The 16734-nt window shown below is 39.4% G+C and overlaps 1 protein-coding gene across 2 annotated transcripts in view; it reads right to left on the bottom strand.

Annotated features, from left to right (window-relative positions):
* Positions 1-204: 204 nt before the first annotated feature.
* The window catches only part of SH3RF1 (SH3 domain containing ring finger 1), a 1302561-nt gene continuing 1286031 nt past the window's right edge, over positions 205-16734 (bottom strand). Inside the window, exon 13 of one of the 2 annotated variants that reach the window (XM_044062569.1) lies at positions 205-13109. In XM_044062569.1, the coding sequence (XP_043918504.1) occupies positions 12941-13109 (169 nt within the window). In that variant the 3' untranslated portion in view covers positions 205-12940. The remainder of the gene's footprint in view (positions 13110-16734) is intronic. The other variant, XM_044062570.1, reaches the window with a different exon arrangement.

Genomic DNA, 16734 nt, shown 5'->3' with positions numbered 1-16734 from the left:
AAGAAAGCAGTTATCACTGGTCATGTAGTCACTATTGTAAGACTGAATAAGCACTTTTATTACAAAAGTGGCAAAAGCAATACTGTATACTTTACTGTTCAAAACTACTTGAGATATTTCACTTTTATTATAAAGATGTACAAATGCAAGTTGCTTAAACTTTCATACGTTACATAAATATTAATTGGTGACAATCATAACAGACACTGTAGAGCAAATTTTTATTTCTGTTTAAGTGTTCTAGTTATACAGAACAGACTACATAATTTCAAAAAAAAAAAAAAAAAATTAAGACAGACGTGTTTTCCCTTACTGACAAAAGCAGATAATCACCGTCTCCTCAGCAAAGGTTGGTTCAATAAATCTTAATATGTTACAGAAGCATTCAAGTAAACTAGGTCATTTTTATCACCTTGTCAACACTCACAAGTTTATACATAAACAGCAATGGTACAAATTATTTCAACACTGCTAGAACATACAAGTTACATAAAAAGTAACCAATCTACAATCTTCCGATTGTTTTAAGTAAAACACAAAATATTCCCCTTAGTGTGCTCCTATATTTTACATACTTTTTTCAATTATGAAAAGGTACTTAACCGATTTATGAAAAGGATATTGCATTTTTAAGAGTACCGCCACATGAAACCATACAAAATTAATGTCAAAGACTGTTTCAGCTAGTTCAGTTACCTATCAGCAAGGTTCTACATGACCAGTAACTGATGAAATGGGACAGCTGCTTATATGTAATGGTATCACTTCATGATCACCCAGTGCTAACTTTGCTAAAAATATCTGCTATGCCCTTTCCCCAATTACAGTTTGCAAGAAGTGGTGGACAGTGTCAAAGGCTTAGACATTTTGAAGTTGTTTAAACAAAAACTTTGCAAATAAAGACTATCAGAAACTGAAATATGACCATGTCAAACAATGGCAAAAAAATCTACCATGAATAAAGTTAGTCCTCCACCTGCTTTCCACTGTTGAACCGCGTTACATATTTCCACATTCCCAGGGGTTTCTTTCCTTGGGTAAATGAATGCCACTGGAAGCTCTGCCAACCTATGTGACCCCTGGTTTGAAGGAGGAGTTCTCTATTTCTTCCCACATTTGCAGAAAAGGATACCAGGCACTTCCCTAAGCAAATGCTTCTGATTTGCAACCAGCCAGGCTTTACTCAATAAAGCCTGCATCAATCTGTGAACTCTCATTCGTTAGACTACTACTAGGATGTTACCGCATCTACATTCAGATGGTTTCTAAACACCAAAGTTTACTACTGACATATTGTAAGCTGGAATGAGAGAGACTCTCTACTTTTCTCTATCAAAGCAACTAATTAAACTTCTAAGGTGTGATGCCAAGATTCTTTTGATACAGAAACAAACAGATGGGAAGGCACTAAACGATGCTCAAAATAGACACCTATTTCCCAGTCAGTAATATATAGTAAGAAGCAGTTATGGGGTCCACCTAACTTAACTGGTTTTGTTTGTTTCAGGCTTAGTCAAGAAACTGTCAGAGGGAAGCTCGATGCAACAAAAGACAAGGATGGTAAAAGGCCATTCAGGTCTACACAGAACCCTGCTTTCGGCAAAGATCATACACAATGCAGACAGTATAACAAGGAAAACAAAGGTCTCTAAGTTTTCCACCCTCAGTGTTTGTAAACGAACGTAATAAAAGAAACAAGTAGGGACACCATGCCTTTTACTATAAATGGAGAATCAGCACATGCAGGGGAACTAACAGCACCACAAAATGATGAAAGAGGAATGCAACTGAACTGAACAGGCATAGCTAAAAACAACACACTGAGGTTCTGTGGTGTTAAGAATGTAATAGTCAATTAGAAGTGAAAAAGTATGGTATCCATTTGCACTGCCTCTACCTGCCTTTGGAATTGAGCTTGGGATTGTAACCGAGAAAGGGAAAGACAACCAGCAGTGATTCATCTGCTCTTATTTCCTTAAGGAAGGCAGAGAAGTCAAGAGAAGCCTGCATGATACTTGGGGAACCCAATACTGCACATTATCAGGAGTCAAGGGAGTGTAGGTTACAAGGTAAGTGCACTTCTGCATCCTTGAATGCACTTGGCACAATTAAAGACGCAGTCAGGATGACAACCTCACATTGTTGCCCAGTGCATTACTTCTGCTCTTTGCTTCTCAGCCAGCATGTAGTATATCCTGCAGGAAGCCAAAGACCCTGCCAGTGAAGGGCAAAACTGGGTTCAGACAGAAAGAAGCAATCGGTAAGTGTGGTGAATTTTGTTATCAGGAAATGGAAGGGGTGTGTGTATGTGTCATGTGAGGTCTATGAAGAAGCATTAAAATGAAAGTATGGGTCTGTGGCCACTTCCTGGCTAAATTCTACCAAATATATCCATGGAAATGGGTAGATTCTATACCAGCCAAAGTGAAAGACAAGACACCCAACAGGAAACATACATATTAACCCACCTTAATAAGGTAAGGAATTAAACAGAGATGATCAGAGACGTAACAAGGTTATTTTGGTATCTGGTGCCAGTGCGCTCGATCTGACACCCTTCAACTCTAAGTTAAGCAACCCAAAAAAACACTCTTCTGTTTGAAACTGTAGCAAGTGGTTGTAGTTTGCTACAGTATAATAATTGTGGCAAGTAGTTGTACTTTGCTACAGTTGCTATTTCTATGTCACCTACAACCCATAAAGTGCTTCAATGTTTCAGTATCAGCATTCATTTTTGAATGCAGGTACAGCAGTAAAGTCCCATACTGGCAACTGCTGATTGCGCTCCCTTAACATCCTGCACCCATAACAGCTGCCCCCTTCACTCCCCTCCTTAGCTAAGCTTCTGTACCTGCTATGGTCCTGAAATACAAGGCATACCATTCCCAGCAGAACCTTCAGATGGTAGAGAATGTGTAAATTCTCCAAGAAGGCAATCCTTTTCAGACTCTCAAAGACCATAACAAATAAAACTGTTGAATGACAAAGGATCTTAGGAAGAGACACTATCCTACCCCAGGAAGATGGTTAGAGACAAACAAAAGATCATCACAGAAAGAAAAAAAAAATAAACCAAAACAGTGTCCAGTGGAAAAACACACACCACTTTAAAAAGAAATTGCTATGTACCCAGAACCACAACATTTAAACAAAAATAAAAAAATAAATGATAGAAAATAGAGAAAAGGCCATAAGGATGACACACATGAATGGATGTATGGCCAAGACTATGAGGAGATATGTATAATGATTGGACTCTTGTCAACAGAAGTTAGGTGGAAAAAAATTAAAATATGCAAAATAATTAAAAGGGACTGCAAAGAAACAGCTAATAAAGAAAGACAAGTCAGAAGAGGCCATAAAGCTCAGATTAAGATAACTAACTTCATTCTGAATACAGGGGACTATTACTTCTGAGAATGATGTGGATAGTAGGATTAGCTTGCCAGAATATATGGTAAAGAACAGGTCAAGTGATTCCACCAGAAGGGTGTAGGATGGATGGAAAATTTTGAAGGACAGCTGTAGAGTACACTGCATAAATCAAATGAACTAGACAGACTGTTTTCTTCTGAAAGTATATCTATGCAACTGTAGACAAAGAAACAGTCATAAAAATGTCAGTGGCAGGTTTAACATTAACCAAGAAGTATGAAAAATGTCCATGTAGACCAGTGCTTGACCCCATTTATCAAATACAAAAGAAGCCCGTGGAGTGCTGGCAAGTGTCTGTGAGACCAAAAAGTGAAGGAATACAATACATCAACAGAACAAAAAGATGAACTGCAAATTTCATGTCTGCAGGAATCAAAAATAACTCAGTGTATAACATGAGAAAAACATATTTTCTGTGAAATTACTTGCTCTACAAATAGATGTGTGAACATGGATGCAGCCAGTCATACAAAATATGCAATGGTGAGAACAGTTTAATATAATTTTTTGTGCAATATGTGCTACACTACTGGCTTTTTTAAGCCTATCTTTTTTACAGTGAAAAAGCTATAATCTTCAAAAATGTGAATTTCATGGCCTACAACTTGGGGGGGGGGGGCTTTCCCTCCCCCACCAGTTTGCTTACAATTCTAAAAACCCTGACTATGTGCCCCTGCACGTGAAAGTGGTGCAAGCTGCAGGAAAAAGGGAAGAAGCTTCATGATACAGACTGTAAACAGAATTCTAAACAAGAAATTGTACAGAAAATCATAGAGAAAGCCGCTGGATTAACCTGAGACTTTTAGTGAATGCCACTTAAGAGTGGACACAACTGTCTAGTGAAGATAATTAGTTTAGCGGAAATATTCAAGTTTCTATCAAAAGTCATTAAAGTTAAATGAAAGCAAGTTGCAAGGAAAACAGAAGTGATAAGAACTATGAATATGTTTATCAAATCAATTGAGCTGAGTGAGAAGCTGTGAACAAAGTGGAACAGTTTAAAGCTAACAAATCTGCCAATGTTCAAGAAATCTGTTTAAGTGGCATATTACATTGCCACCGAAGACATTAGCTCTGCATCGAATAAGATCGAATAAGATCCAGCACTTAACATTTCTAAAGAACCAAACAAAATGCAAGTTTTCCAATAAGAAGCCAAGGTTTTTTTTCTTTTTAATTAGCACCACACATGAATAGTCACATAAAATCTGTATATAAAAAAAAAAAAGACAGATTATGCCAGGATGGTCTAAAATTCAATCAGACTGAATGCATCAGTCTGACAGGATGCCATCAGGACACAGATTTCATCAGAAGAAGCATGTAGGAATGGCCTATAGTGCTTTTCCGGGAATGGCTGAAGCTGGGCTGGTCACATATAAACTGCAAGAAATAATTCTATATGTAGTGGCAATGAACAGACAAGGGACTTTCATCCTCACAGTGCTTTCTGTGAAGCTTTTCACAGTATCAGCCAAGACTTGTAAAATGTATTGGTGTAGGATACTTGCTATCCTAACTAAGGATTATTTTGGAGATACGTCTTATATAGAGGAAATAGTACCAAACTGGCATAACAGCTGTTTTTTTTTTTTAAACTTAATTTTCGGACTCTATAATGAGAGCTGTTCATTTCAGCACTGAGAATAGCCTAGAGAGGTACCTCAGATAACAATGTGCAGTAATTATCTCTAAAGATCACTTAAAGGTACCAAACTATTATAAAATAAGAAAGATACTAGTGAACAACAATAAACACAGTATACAAGGTCAATAAAAAGTACAAGGTGCAAAAGCAAACAAACTAGAAACTTAACAGTCCTAAGCAAACAGACCTTACAGCCCTACTAGCCCTATGTAAGGAATGCATTTAACGGCAAGGTACGCCTGTGTAACTGGGCTGTATACCACTGTTTGCGTTGTCACAGAACATAGTACCACAACGGCAAAATAAGACTTACAGTGAGGTATGCTTTTATAACTTGACAAAGAGAGCTGTAGTGTTGCCACTTTTAAAACCAAGCAAGATTTTATGAAAGATAATAGTTGCAAGACAGCATACCATAACATTACAGTATTACTTGGGCATTTAACATCCCCGACATACAAATGTTTCAGACCTCTCCAAGTCTAAGTGGTTCACACTTTTCATGTGGAAATTTGCAGCTAATACTAGTAATCATTTAATTAGAGTACCAACTATCTGTAAACCCTATTGCCTTTGCTCACTGGTCATTTGAGAATGGATCACAACCATATATGTGGACTTACACACACACACAAAACATACATGCATGTATATGTATGTGTGTCTTAGTCTACTTAAGATCACTGAAATTAATTTCACTGAGACCAAATCACCTAATTTTCAAAATACTGAAAATTCAATTCACTGAATCTCATTTCACTGAATTGTAAGCTACAGACTTCACAGCAGTAGTAGCAGCATGTAGAGTACTGCAAAGTAAGTAAAAGGTATATGCCCTTAGTGCAATCTTGGAGTTAGTATATATAGTTGGGGATACCATTTGGTTTCTGTTAATAGAATAAGTAAGTAGCTTTTAGTTGTGGAAAGAGGTAGTCATTAGTTTTGTGAGTGTGTCTGTCTATGGTTTCCCATTTTGTCTTTTGAAATTTAGCATTGTAATTGTCAGTAAAATGAGTTGTCAGTGTTGTACAATTTGGGTGATTTGGTATCAGTGAAATGAAAGTCAGTGAAATGGGATTTCAGTGATCTGAAGTAGACTCGTATCTACATATGGGTCTACTTTTATTAGATGAAGTTGAGTTTCTTTGACTTAACAAAAGTATGACCTGACTGTCGAAGTGCACTTTCGTGAATTCTGGTTCAGCGAACCGAAAATAAAAATAAAAAAAGGACTCTTTAAAGTCCATTTTGCTACAGTGGGGATAAAGGAATATACCTGTTTCCCCACTGTAGTGTGATCTCGGAGTTAGTATATACAATGTAGCAGGGGCGTGGGGGTGCAGGGGTGCTTTCCCCCCTGCAAAACAGACTTTAAAGTGTTCTTTTTCATCTTTTATTGCCGGTTCGGTGAACTGGAATTCTCGAAAGTGCACTTTCATTGAAGTGCACTTTAGCGAAAGTCAGGTCATACTTTTGTTAGTCAATGAAATGTAACTTCGATTAATAAAAGTAGACTCATATATATATATATATATATATATATATATATATATATATATATATATATATATATATATATATATTATGATATTTCCATCCATGCAATTTTGCACATTTTATACAGAAAATGAAAGGCATGATCACTGAACAAAGGCAAAAATAACAATTTCATGCAGTCTTGGTACTGCAAAGCATGATTAACAGGCATACATGTAAACAAGCAAGTCATAAAAATGCAACAGAATGCAACCCCATTCCACTGGCACAGAGAAAAGAAGCCTTGAGGTGACCTAGATGACCTGTATTCAATTAATAGAATGGATACTGTAGGGAGTGAGAAGAGGAGGATAAGGATGAATGATCACTGCAGACTCGCACATCTTGGGGGGGGGGCAGCTCTGGCTCATTTCTTGGGTGACACCTAGTGGCAGGACTGTGCGTCAAACCAATGGAATACAAGCTTGCTGAGCACATACACTACCAAGCAATGCCTTGCATAGAAGCAGCTCAGGGAATAGTAAGTATGTGTGGATATGTGGCACATGTACTACGCACACTCGCCTACAGTAGGCAGCATTATTTACAGCTCAAGGAAGTTGCCATGGGGAATTAGAACCCCATGGGAAGGGTTGGCCAATTCACTGGATTTGAATCTGGCCTGTTCCCTACCAATGAAAGTCTCACCAAAGGGGGAAACAAATGTTCTGAGTGGGCTCCCCAGGCAGGAAAGAATAGATCATAGGACTCTTGACTAGCCCTAGGATCTGGGTCTCACCTGATGGAATGGATGAGCAGAGTGGCTGAAGGCAAAAGTCATCATCTGCAGGTTAACTGGAGGTAGGGAACTGGGTGAGGAGGAAGATATAAAAGGATGTGGCGAGGAGGAAGATATAAAAGGATGTGAAGTTAAAAAGCTCTGAAAAACATTTAGCATCACAGTGTCATCAAACCCAGTGTATTTCACTATAAAATATTCTTTAAACCATTTGCATGAGCACTTAAAACAGCTAATGAGTTTGTCTTTACTAACAATATTTAAATTCATACACTGCCTAGGGCATTCAAACCTTCCTTTCAACATGGAATAAAATGAATATACATTTGTTGCATAAAATGGATCCCCTACACCATTAAGAAAACACTGTGCTACTAATATTAACCTAAATGCTTAAAGCATGGCCTTCAAGAGAATGTCAGCCACAGAGCCATAGCAGTTAAAACTACGGTGTCATGCAAGATACCCATGGAAGATTTTTCAGCAGTGTTTTTATGGGGCTGCCCATGCAGCTGTGGGTCACCAAAATAAAAGCAAATCATTATTTATTTATTTTACATTTGTTGACCGGGTTTGTCTAGCTGAGCTGATGACCCCTTTTTAGCAATGGCCCCGGAAGAAAAGCTCCACAGCATGTACACTTAAATTTTTAATAGTAAAAAAAAAAAACATGTAAAGAAGAAGACTTTAGCAGTACTTCAGTTGGTAAATATAAAAGAGGAAATATTAAAAGTTGTAATGTAGGGTAAAAAGACTCTGCGTGCCTCGTTTAACTCATTAATACCTGATTATGTCCAGTCAAGTGTTCCACTCCTGACTACTGGCAGGTTGAACTGCAACTACCTAAAACCGAAAATCACAAGGAAAATTAAATGTGAGAAAATCTTTTCAGCTGAAAAAGTAAAGCAGCTTTTTGCATCTCCTGTTCAGCTGAAGTCATTTTCTCACACAATGTTTTTTATCGTGGTTGTGAATGCCACAGATTCAGTACTGAGATTATGATGTAACAAAACAAAAAGACTCTGGGATCTGCCTTTCAATGACAATCAGGGTGAATGTAACGAGGAAGCCCCAATAACAGCAATGCATACAAGATTAACACCACATCAAAATCAGTATGTCTGACAATGACAAGTTAATACAGAAAGGCACAAGGACCACTGCATTCTTCTAATTCCTTCCACTGTGACGATGTTAAACAAGTGACACAGGGGAAATATGGAGAGAGAGAGGCAGAAGGGTGGATGCAGACAATTCACCTAGCCTAAAAGAAAAAAATTGCAGAATATGCTATACTGCCAGAACAGTACACTAATCAACTGAAAAGCATGAGAACATCGAGAAAACCTGAAATCATTTTTGTGATCTACGTATAATGTCTGCAGTCTTTCCAGCTATTTGTTTATAAGGCTACATATGGAATAAATACCAGGAATGCTGAAACAATAGTGTTCTATATACCAGAGACACTAGTTCCTGCACAGAATCTACAGACTGGTAGAAGTATCAGTGGCTGTACAGATTCTGCAACATAAATGAGGACGCCTAAGCAAGCACAGCAGACACACATCCTCTACCAGTGACATTATCTGCTATACATGTAGCAAGATGTTACATTCTGTGTTAGCCATACGCACAGACCCTGTGGATTCAAATACTCAGAGGTGGTGCCAGGATTAACTGAGAGTCACTTGCGATAGACACTCTGAGTGATCACAAAATGTGTGAGATGGTGGATTTTTTTAAAGAATGAGACAGTGTCATCTAACATATTCCACCTTTTACAGGGATACAGTAGTCTTGGAGTTAGTATATTTAAAGAGTAGGGGTAATATGGGGGGGCAGTCTCCACAATGGGGGGAGGATGCACCAACCTCTCATACAATAAAAGATTTAAGAGAGAGAGAGCAAGTTTTCATCAGTGCTGTTTCACTGTCAGTTTGATATTTAGTGACTACTCTTCTGGGTGATGAGCACTCATGTATGGAACTTTAACCATGGAACCACTCAGAGATCTGATACATCACTAACCTAACACAGCAGCCTTTCCTCACAAGCTTCATTTTTCAAAACACATCTGAAATCCCAAACTGGAACCAGACAGTGGTTTGGGTGTTGTTGTGAACTGGTCGAGGAAAGTACATGCCAGCACTGAGCACCACAATATTAAAGACTAACATGATGGAACAGTGCATTCTAAATGAGGAATGCTGTATGCCAGAGTATGGCAGAAATGTCAGTTTTAAAGCCTGGTTGGTCATGCAATGACGGGGGACTCCCTCATTCTTGGTCAGAAAAACAGCTTTCTTAATTTGTTATACGTAATCTTCACAGATATCATACATCTATTACCATGGCTATGGTCACCTTGATAAATTGCAGACCTATTAACAGCAATAGTCTACCAGTCAAGCATGCCCAAAGACTCCTTACTGATCACAATTTGTAGCAAAACCAACTGTTACAAGGCTACCTCAGAAGGCTGTTCAAGAAATAGAAATCAAACCTAACAATGTCAAGGGGAAGTTAAACAGGTCCTCCTAGATCCTTCCATATGGTTTCTTTTATGACCCTCTCAACTGGCAGAAAATTAAGACATAATGAAAGCTTTTTCATTCCCAAAAATACGGCAATGTACTTCATATCATGGATAACTCAAAAGTGAGCAGAAATTCAATTCTACACTTCATGGAGAAACAAAACAGAAAATATTAAATTCAAATTACCATCACTTCATAAAGGCCTTTCTTAAAATGCCAGAGGCAGCTAACAGATGACATGTTGTAAATGGGCAACTTAAACAATGTTCTATAGCAAACGCAATTGGCTGCAGCTGAGCAAGACTATGGCAGAGAACCCAGCTCCAAGTTTTCCAGTTTCCTGACGCAGTGCTTGACACTAAAGTGCTTTGTTTGCAAGTGCATTAAAGAACATTGAACTGTTTTGATGGGAAAGGTTACAAAGGGACGTAGAACCACGGCATCCCTACATACTGAGATGTGAATGTGCCCTTGCTTGGATCCACAATTATGCACTCTTTTCAAATTGAATGCACCCGAATTATGAATATACTACAATAAGTAATCTGCAAGCCCACTAAGAAAAATTCCATCTAGAACACTAAGGCTGTACTTCTGTGGTGAGGGTCCTCCAATGAAAACTGAAACATGCTCATCTCAGACTGCTATAAATTAGCACATGGTAGAGTTGTCTGAAACAGTTGCAAAGGTTTACTCCAATTCCTCCTACACATCTTTCCCAGAAGGATGACATAAGGGTGGAAATCTTGATCTAGATGTCAAATGGTTCAGAATTTGGGAGGTTTGTGTGGCTACCTGTCGAGCTCCTGGAGTAGAGCAATGGAACATATTGTGAATGTTACTCTGCACTACTGAACTGATATACAAGGATTATAGCCACACTAGTAAGCAAATCTTTTACATGAAAGACCTGCTGCCTGGAAAGCAGGCATAATGTAGAATTATTACCTCTGTTTATGAGGTTACCACCTACATTAAGAAACTGATCTCCTTGCACCTTGGAAAACTGACAACCTAACAAGACTGCTTGCTGACAAAAGAAAAGTGGCAAGTGGATATGAAATCAGTGTCATGGAGGCTTTAAATTAGATGGCACTTGTGCAAGTACTGATCCAGCTGACTTTAAAAGCTGAAAAGCTGACAGTGAAGCAGACAAGGACATACTCGTACAGAAAATGGAACCAAGCTGAATAGCTTATTTTCTGATTCTTCCTGTGGGACTCTAAAGATTTCTTAAGCCAAACTACATAATGGACAAGAGATTTACAATAACAAAGAAACGTTTTTTTTGTAGCATAAACAAGGTTAAAACTTGGAAGTGGGAGTAAGGCCACATGACAGGTCAGAATGTAGAGGTCACTATTACACCTTAGCTGACACATGCAAATGACAGGTAAAAAGACAACACCTATCAGACTCTACTGGAGAATCTTTCATAATGACCTTGAGTTCGAAGAACACGGCCCATGATGCAACTGTGATAACCTCCAACATCTTACTTTGCATTTTTATTCACTCTGAACAAACTAAACCATGTCTTTCTGAGGTCCTTTTGTAAAGACTGTAACAGAAATTACAGTGAATTAAACTGTTAAACAGCCTCTGCAGCAGTTGTTATCCACACTAAAATTAATATTTGTGCAAAAAGTCCTTTCTAGAAACTGTATCCACAAGAACTGCTTTAGTATAGATGCTGCAGAAATTCTCCATGTTCTCTGGCAAGAAGTCCCACAATGGTTTGCTGAGCCTCTCAGCATTCTGTTAAACAAGACTATACCTTTGGGTACAGGTTTACTTGCCAAGATGTGAAACCATTCTGATGCATCAGAAAAAATACTGTATTGCAGTCTTTAAACTAAATCACATCATCAGAACTCTGATAATAAAATGAGTACGACAAACACTTAATTCTGAAAAGGAATACTGAAATATTAGGTTTGTACATGCTGAAATCCCCACAAACCCAGTGTTGTGCTTTTCAACAACAAAAAAAAATCTAAGACTTGTTGTTTAATCCATTATGTACTGTGATTAGATTCAGCTTACAAACTATGTAACACCTTGCATACATGCTATAAACATACAGTTTTAAAAGCATGTCAAAATGATCAGACTTGTAACTGAGCCAGCAGCCAATCAAGAAGCACAGGCCACATAATGACTTCTAAAATATAAACTTGCAGCAGGGAAAGTAATGCAAGTTTTTCTGAGGAAAACTAAATAGATTTTAACAATATACAGTTTAGATGTATGCACAAACATCTCAAAATCAGAAGCTCACAGAGACAAATGGAACCATTAAATTCAAATGATTTGTTAAATATCTTTTCTTTTTAAATTACTGACGGCCCTGAAGATTCTCTGATGTAAAGAAAAAAAATTCCAGGAAACCAACAATTCCTAAAAAATGTGAACTAACCAACATTGCACAGAAAAAGGAATGTTTTTTAATGATGTGCTGCAGACACCTTAATGGATTAATTTAGAAAAAGTGTACCATAGACAATTGATACTACTGCTTAACACCAGAAAACACAAAATGCCTTCAGAAAAACTCTGCTACCATATTCATCATCCTATACGCACAGCACAATCCCATAAACACACAGTCCAAGTACCCAAGCAAGTGGGAGAAAAAGAGACGGCTCTATCAGAGGTAAGAGCTCTTCAGGAGATAATCCAGCTTCTCCACGCGCAACACTTTATAAATTAATTTCAAAGTCGTTACCCTTAAGATTGTACTATTACAAGATGAAGTAAAGTTTAAAACTCCAATAAGTTACTAGCTACATATTTGTAAACAACTAATGTTTTTGTTCAGATATTTGGAAGAGAAAGGCAGTTCATTCCACATTATGTACGAACAGTAAAAGGCACCAATTACACATTAAGTCTCGAAAGAATCAGTTATTTCTCTCTACTTGTTGCTGGTGTAATTGTGCTGCAGAGTTCAAAATTTATTTTGCTCTTAAAGTTCAGTAACATGTTAGACTTCTTGTGCCGTATACCATGAATTTAGTGTGCAACATAGTTCAAGTCTTTTCATGTGCTTTCCACAAAACTGCCAGGGAAAAGGCCAGTTTTTCCATTTCGCTGTAGTGTACCCTTGAACCAGCCATCCTCACGTTTTTTGTGCACAAAAACAATGTCCCCTTCTTTCAGTTCCAGCTCTGCCTCACTTTGTGGAGGATAGGATACTACAACTCTGTACCTAGTAAAAACAATGAAAAAATGCATTTGTTTACATAGTAAACAGAACACCTCAAATGGCAAACACAAAAAATAACTTTAAAAAGTTAGAAGTATGTGCAGTTTGATCAAACTAGTAAAATGGTCACAGTGAACCTGGCTGCACTGACATTCACCCCTTCCCATCAAAAATCAACTGCACTCTGAGAACACGAATTCAAAAATGATGGCATTACCAACAGGGCTATGATAAACCATGCTGTATAATATTTACTTGAGCTATTTTGTTAACTAGATTAGTTACCACTGAACCACAAGCTATTTTATAGGAAGACCTATTTTTTCTGGTCATCATCAGCATGCTGTTTTCATGGTGACAAGACCCACAGAATACCCAGGCAGACAATGAGAGAAGATGCAAGCTCCATCATCTAGACCGTATCTAGCAGCTGTTTAGTAACCAAAGTGATTCAGCTTTATACAGTTTACGGCAACAGTATGACAGTTTTGCTGAAAAATTGACATGTTCTTACCACAAGAAATGTGCTATGGCAGGATGACATTTTTTAAAAGGCTCCTTATTGCTGTGTTCATTCTTTCCACCAATCAGCATTCAGTAATCTTTCTTGGAAGATAGTACAGTTGTGTACACTTACCATTTATGTTAATGTTAGAATTCACTGTTGCAGTCCTGACTTGTGGGATTTCCTGCTGTGGAAGCCCTTGGCCAGCCCAACTACCAGAGTAAAAATCTCCCCCCTCCTATGGCTGGTGCACACCCTACCCTGACATCAGTAGGCTTGGGTATAAAGGGAGCCTGCCAGTGCCATGACATCAGTTTTTCTTGCCCCTTAGAAGGAACCATAAAGTAAGGGACAGAGGTAGGAAAAAGGGGCCTGATGCGTAAATACCTCTGGTTAGTGAAGAAGACATAACCAGATTACTGATTACTACTGTAGGCAAAAGGGGGAATGATTGAGGATAAGAAGACTGCAACAGGGAATACACTAAACATCTACATTTATGTTAAGTGTACACAACTGTACTATGTTCTTCATGTTTCACTGTTGCAGTCCTGACTGGTTGGATAATTCCCAAAGCTGAGATGAGGGTAGAAGGTAGATTATGGAGAAGAGAGGATGCCCTGCAAGATGGCAGTGGCAAATCCTGCTCCAGACTTGGAGAAGGCTGACAAGTGCTAGTGTTTGGTGAAGGTATGCACAGAAGACCAGGTAGCAGCTTCCAAAATGTCTTTGGTAGGTACTCCTTTCAGGAAGGCAACAGAGGTAGAAGTGGCCCTAGTACAGCGAGTCCTTACAGTTTTAAGAGGCTTTTTGCCATGATGACTGTAACAAAAGGAAATACAGTGGATGATCCACTTGGAGTTTCCCTTCAGAGCCAATGACAATGGAAACAGAGTTGGTCTGATTTTCTGAAAGATTCAGTTCTGTCGAGATAGTAGTGAAGCTGTCTGTGCACATCCAAGGAGTGAAGGATTCTTTCCTCCGGGTTCTGAGGCTTTGGGAAGAAGACATGCAAGTGTATGGGCTTGATTCAAGCATGTGTCTGTGACCACCCTGGGCATGAAGGATGGATTAGTCCTGAGTGATGCTCTGTCTGGATGTAATATGAGAAATGGGTCCACTGCCACGAACTTGCAGCTCAGAAACTCTCCTAGCTGAGGTGACAGCTAATAAAAGGGCAGTCTTCCAGGCTAAGAATTTGAAATCAGCAGAATCTGCTGGTTCGAAGGTGGGTAGCGTCAACTTTTCTAGAACAAAACTGAGGTCCCATGGAGGTGTGGGTTGTCTCCTGGGAGGTCTGTTGTGAACTACTCCCCTAAGGAACTGCTTCATCTGGGGGAGGGGGGGAGATAGTGGGAAGAGTAGGGATGTGGGCTGAGAGGGCAGAGACGTGAAGTTTGATGGAAGAAAAGGATAGGCCTATGTCCACCAGAGTAATCAGGTAATCTAAAATGGCAGAGATATTGGAAGAGTTAGGTTTGAGGTCATGCTGTTCAGACCAAATGGAGAATCTTTTCCACCTGGCTGAGTATGACTTCCTAGTACTAGGCCTTCTAGCTTCTCAGAATATTTTGAAGTTGTCTGCTTAGGGTACATGCTCAAAGTAGTATTTTTGGGAATTACCCAGGCTGAGAATTTGAGAGTCTGCAGGTTGGGGTGCACAATCTTCCCCTTGCCGAGTTAGACTGTCCACTCTCTGAGGTAACTGCCATAGATGTTCTTTGGTTAAACTTAGTAGCAGAGGATACCAGTGCTGCCTGGGCCAGTCTGGGGCTATGACCCTTGGGCCCCCTTCCCTGATTTTTAAGAGGATCCTTAGAAGAGGAGGTAGTGGAGGAAACGCATAAAGGAACAGGCATCTCCAAAGGATGGAGAAGGCATCTGCCTTCATGCTGTGGGTAGTTTGCTCCTGGAACAGAACCTTTTCAGTTGAGCATTTTCTTTGGTGGCAAAGAGGTCCATCTATGGGGATCCCCATTTCTGGACTATGCTGAAAGATATTTCTAAATGCAGATGCCACTCATGGGAATCCATCAAGTTCCTGCTGAGCTGATTGAGTTCCTGGGAGGTATTTTGCTATGAGGTGCATCCCCAGACAGTGAGCCATGTCCCAGACCTGCATCTCTAGTCATCAAAGAGGGCAAGAGTGCCCCCTTGTTTAAGTACCACATAACTGTGTTGTCTGTTTTGACAAGCAGGACCCTTGGTTTCCACTGATCTTTGAAAGCCACTAGGCCCTTTTGTACTGCCATCAGTTCTTTCCAGTTTATGTGCTTGTGTCTGAAATGATTTTCCCATCTGCCCTGAGATTGAAGGTATTGAAAGTAAACACCCCTAGGTGGTCACTGAAGTATCTGTGGTTGAGGTTTGACCCTTTGGGATGAATTTGAAGGGGAGACCCAGGTTCTGGGCACATGCAGAGTCCACCATGCAAATTCCTCCTTGAGGCAAGGAATCAGCTGATTGTACCACATGTTCTTGAGGTACCACTGGAGCTTCATCACGTGTAACCTGGACAGAGGGATCATGAGGATACAGAATGCCATGTAGCCTAATGCTCTGAGGAGTTCCCTGGCTGAGAGGAAATGTCTTTGTATAATGGCTTGGAAGCACCGACTCAGGAAGGAGACATTTTCTGGAGAAAGGAATGCTTTCCGAAGGGAGGAATCCAGAAGAGCCCCCAGGAAAACTATTCTGGTGGATGGGTCTGTGTTGGATTTGCAAAGATTTATGGTGAGACCCAAGGAGGCGAGAAGCTTCTAAGTGAAGGCTAGATCATTGAGTAGCTCTGAGTGACTCATGGCTTGAATGAGGCAGTTGTCTAGACAGGGGTAAATTTGGATCTTTTAGGTCTAAGGTGACCATTAAGGCCCGAGGGGCTATCATGGGAAGAAGTTTTTGAAGAGCCAACATTTTGAATTTTGACACCAGCAGGGACTGATTGAGGATGGACAGGTGTAAAACAGGGCACCAAGAGCCTTCCTTTCTAGGCACCAGGAAAAGCCTGGAATAGAACCCCTTCCCTATTTGGTGTTCTGGCACTGGTTCCACTGAGCCCTGTGAGCATAGGCTGTGAATCTGAGAAAGGGCCTCTGCTCTTTGATTTTGTGGAACATTAAGTAC

The sequence above is a fragment of the Protopterus annectens genome, chromosome 2.part1, assembly GCF_019279795.1.
Source record: "Protopterus annectens isolate FY-2018-M chromosome 2.part1, PAN1.0, whole genome shotgun sequence".
NCBI classification, from domain to species: domain Eukaryota; kingdom Metazoa; phylum Chordata; order Ceratodontiformes; family Protopteridae; genus Protopterus; species Protopterus annectens.
Note: the sequence above shows the minus strand (reverse complement) of the source record. Positions and strands in the feature narration are given on the sequence as shown.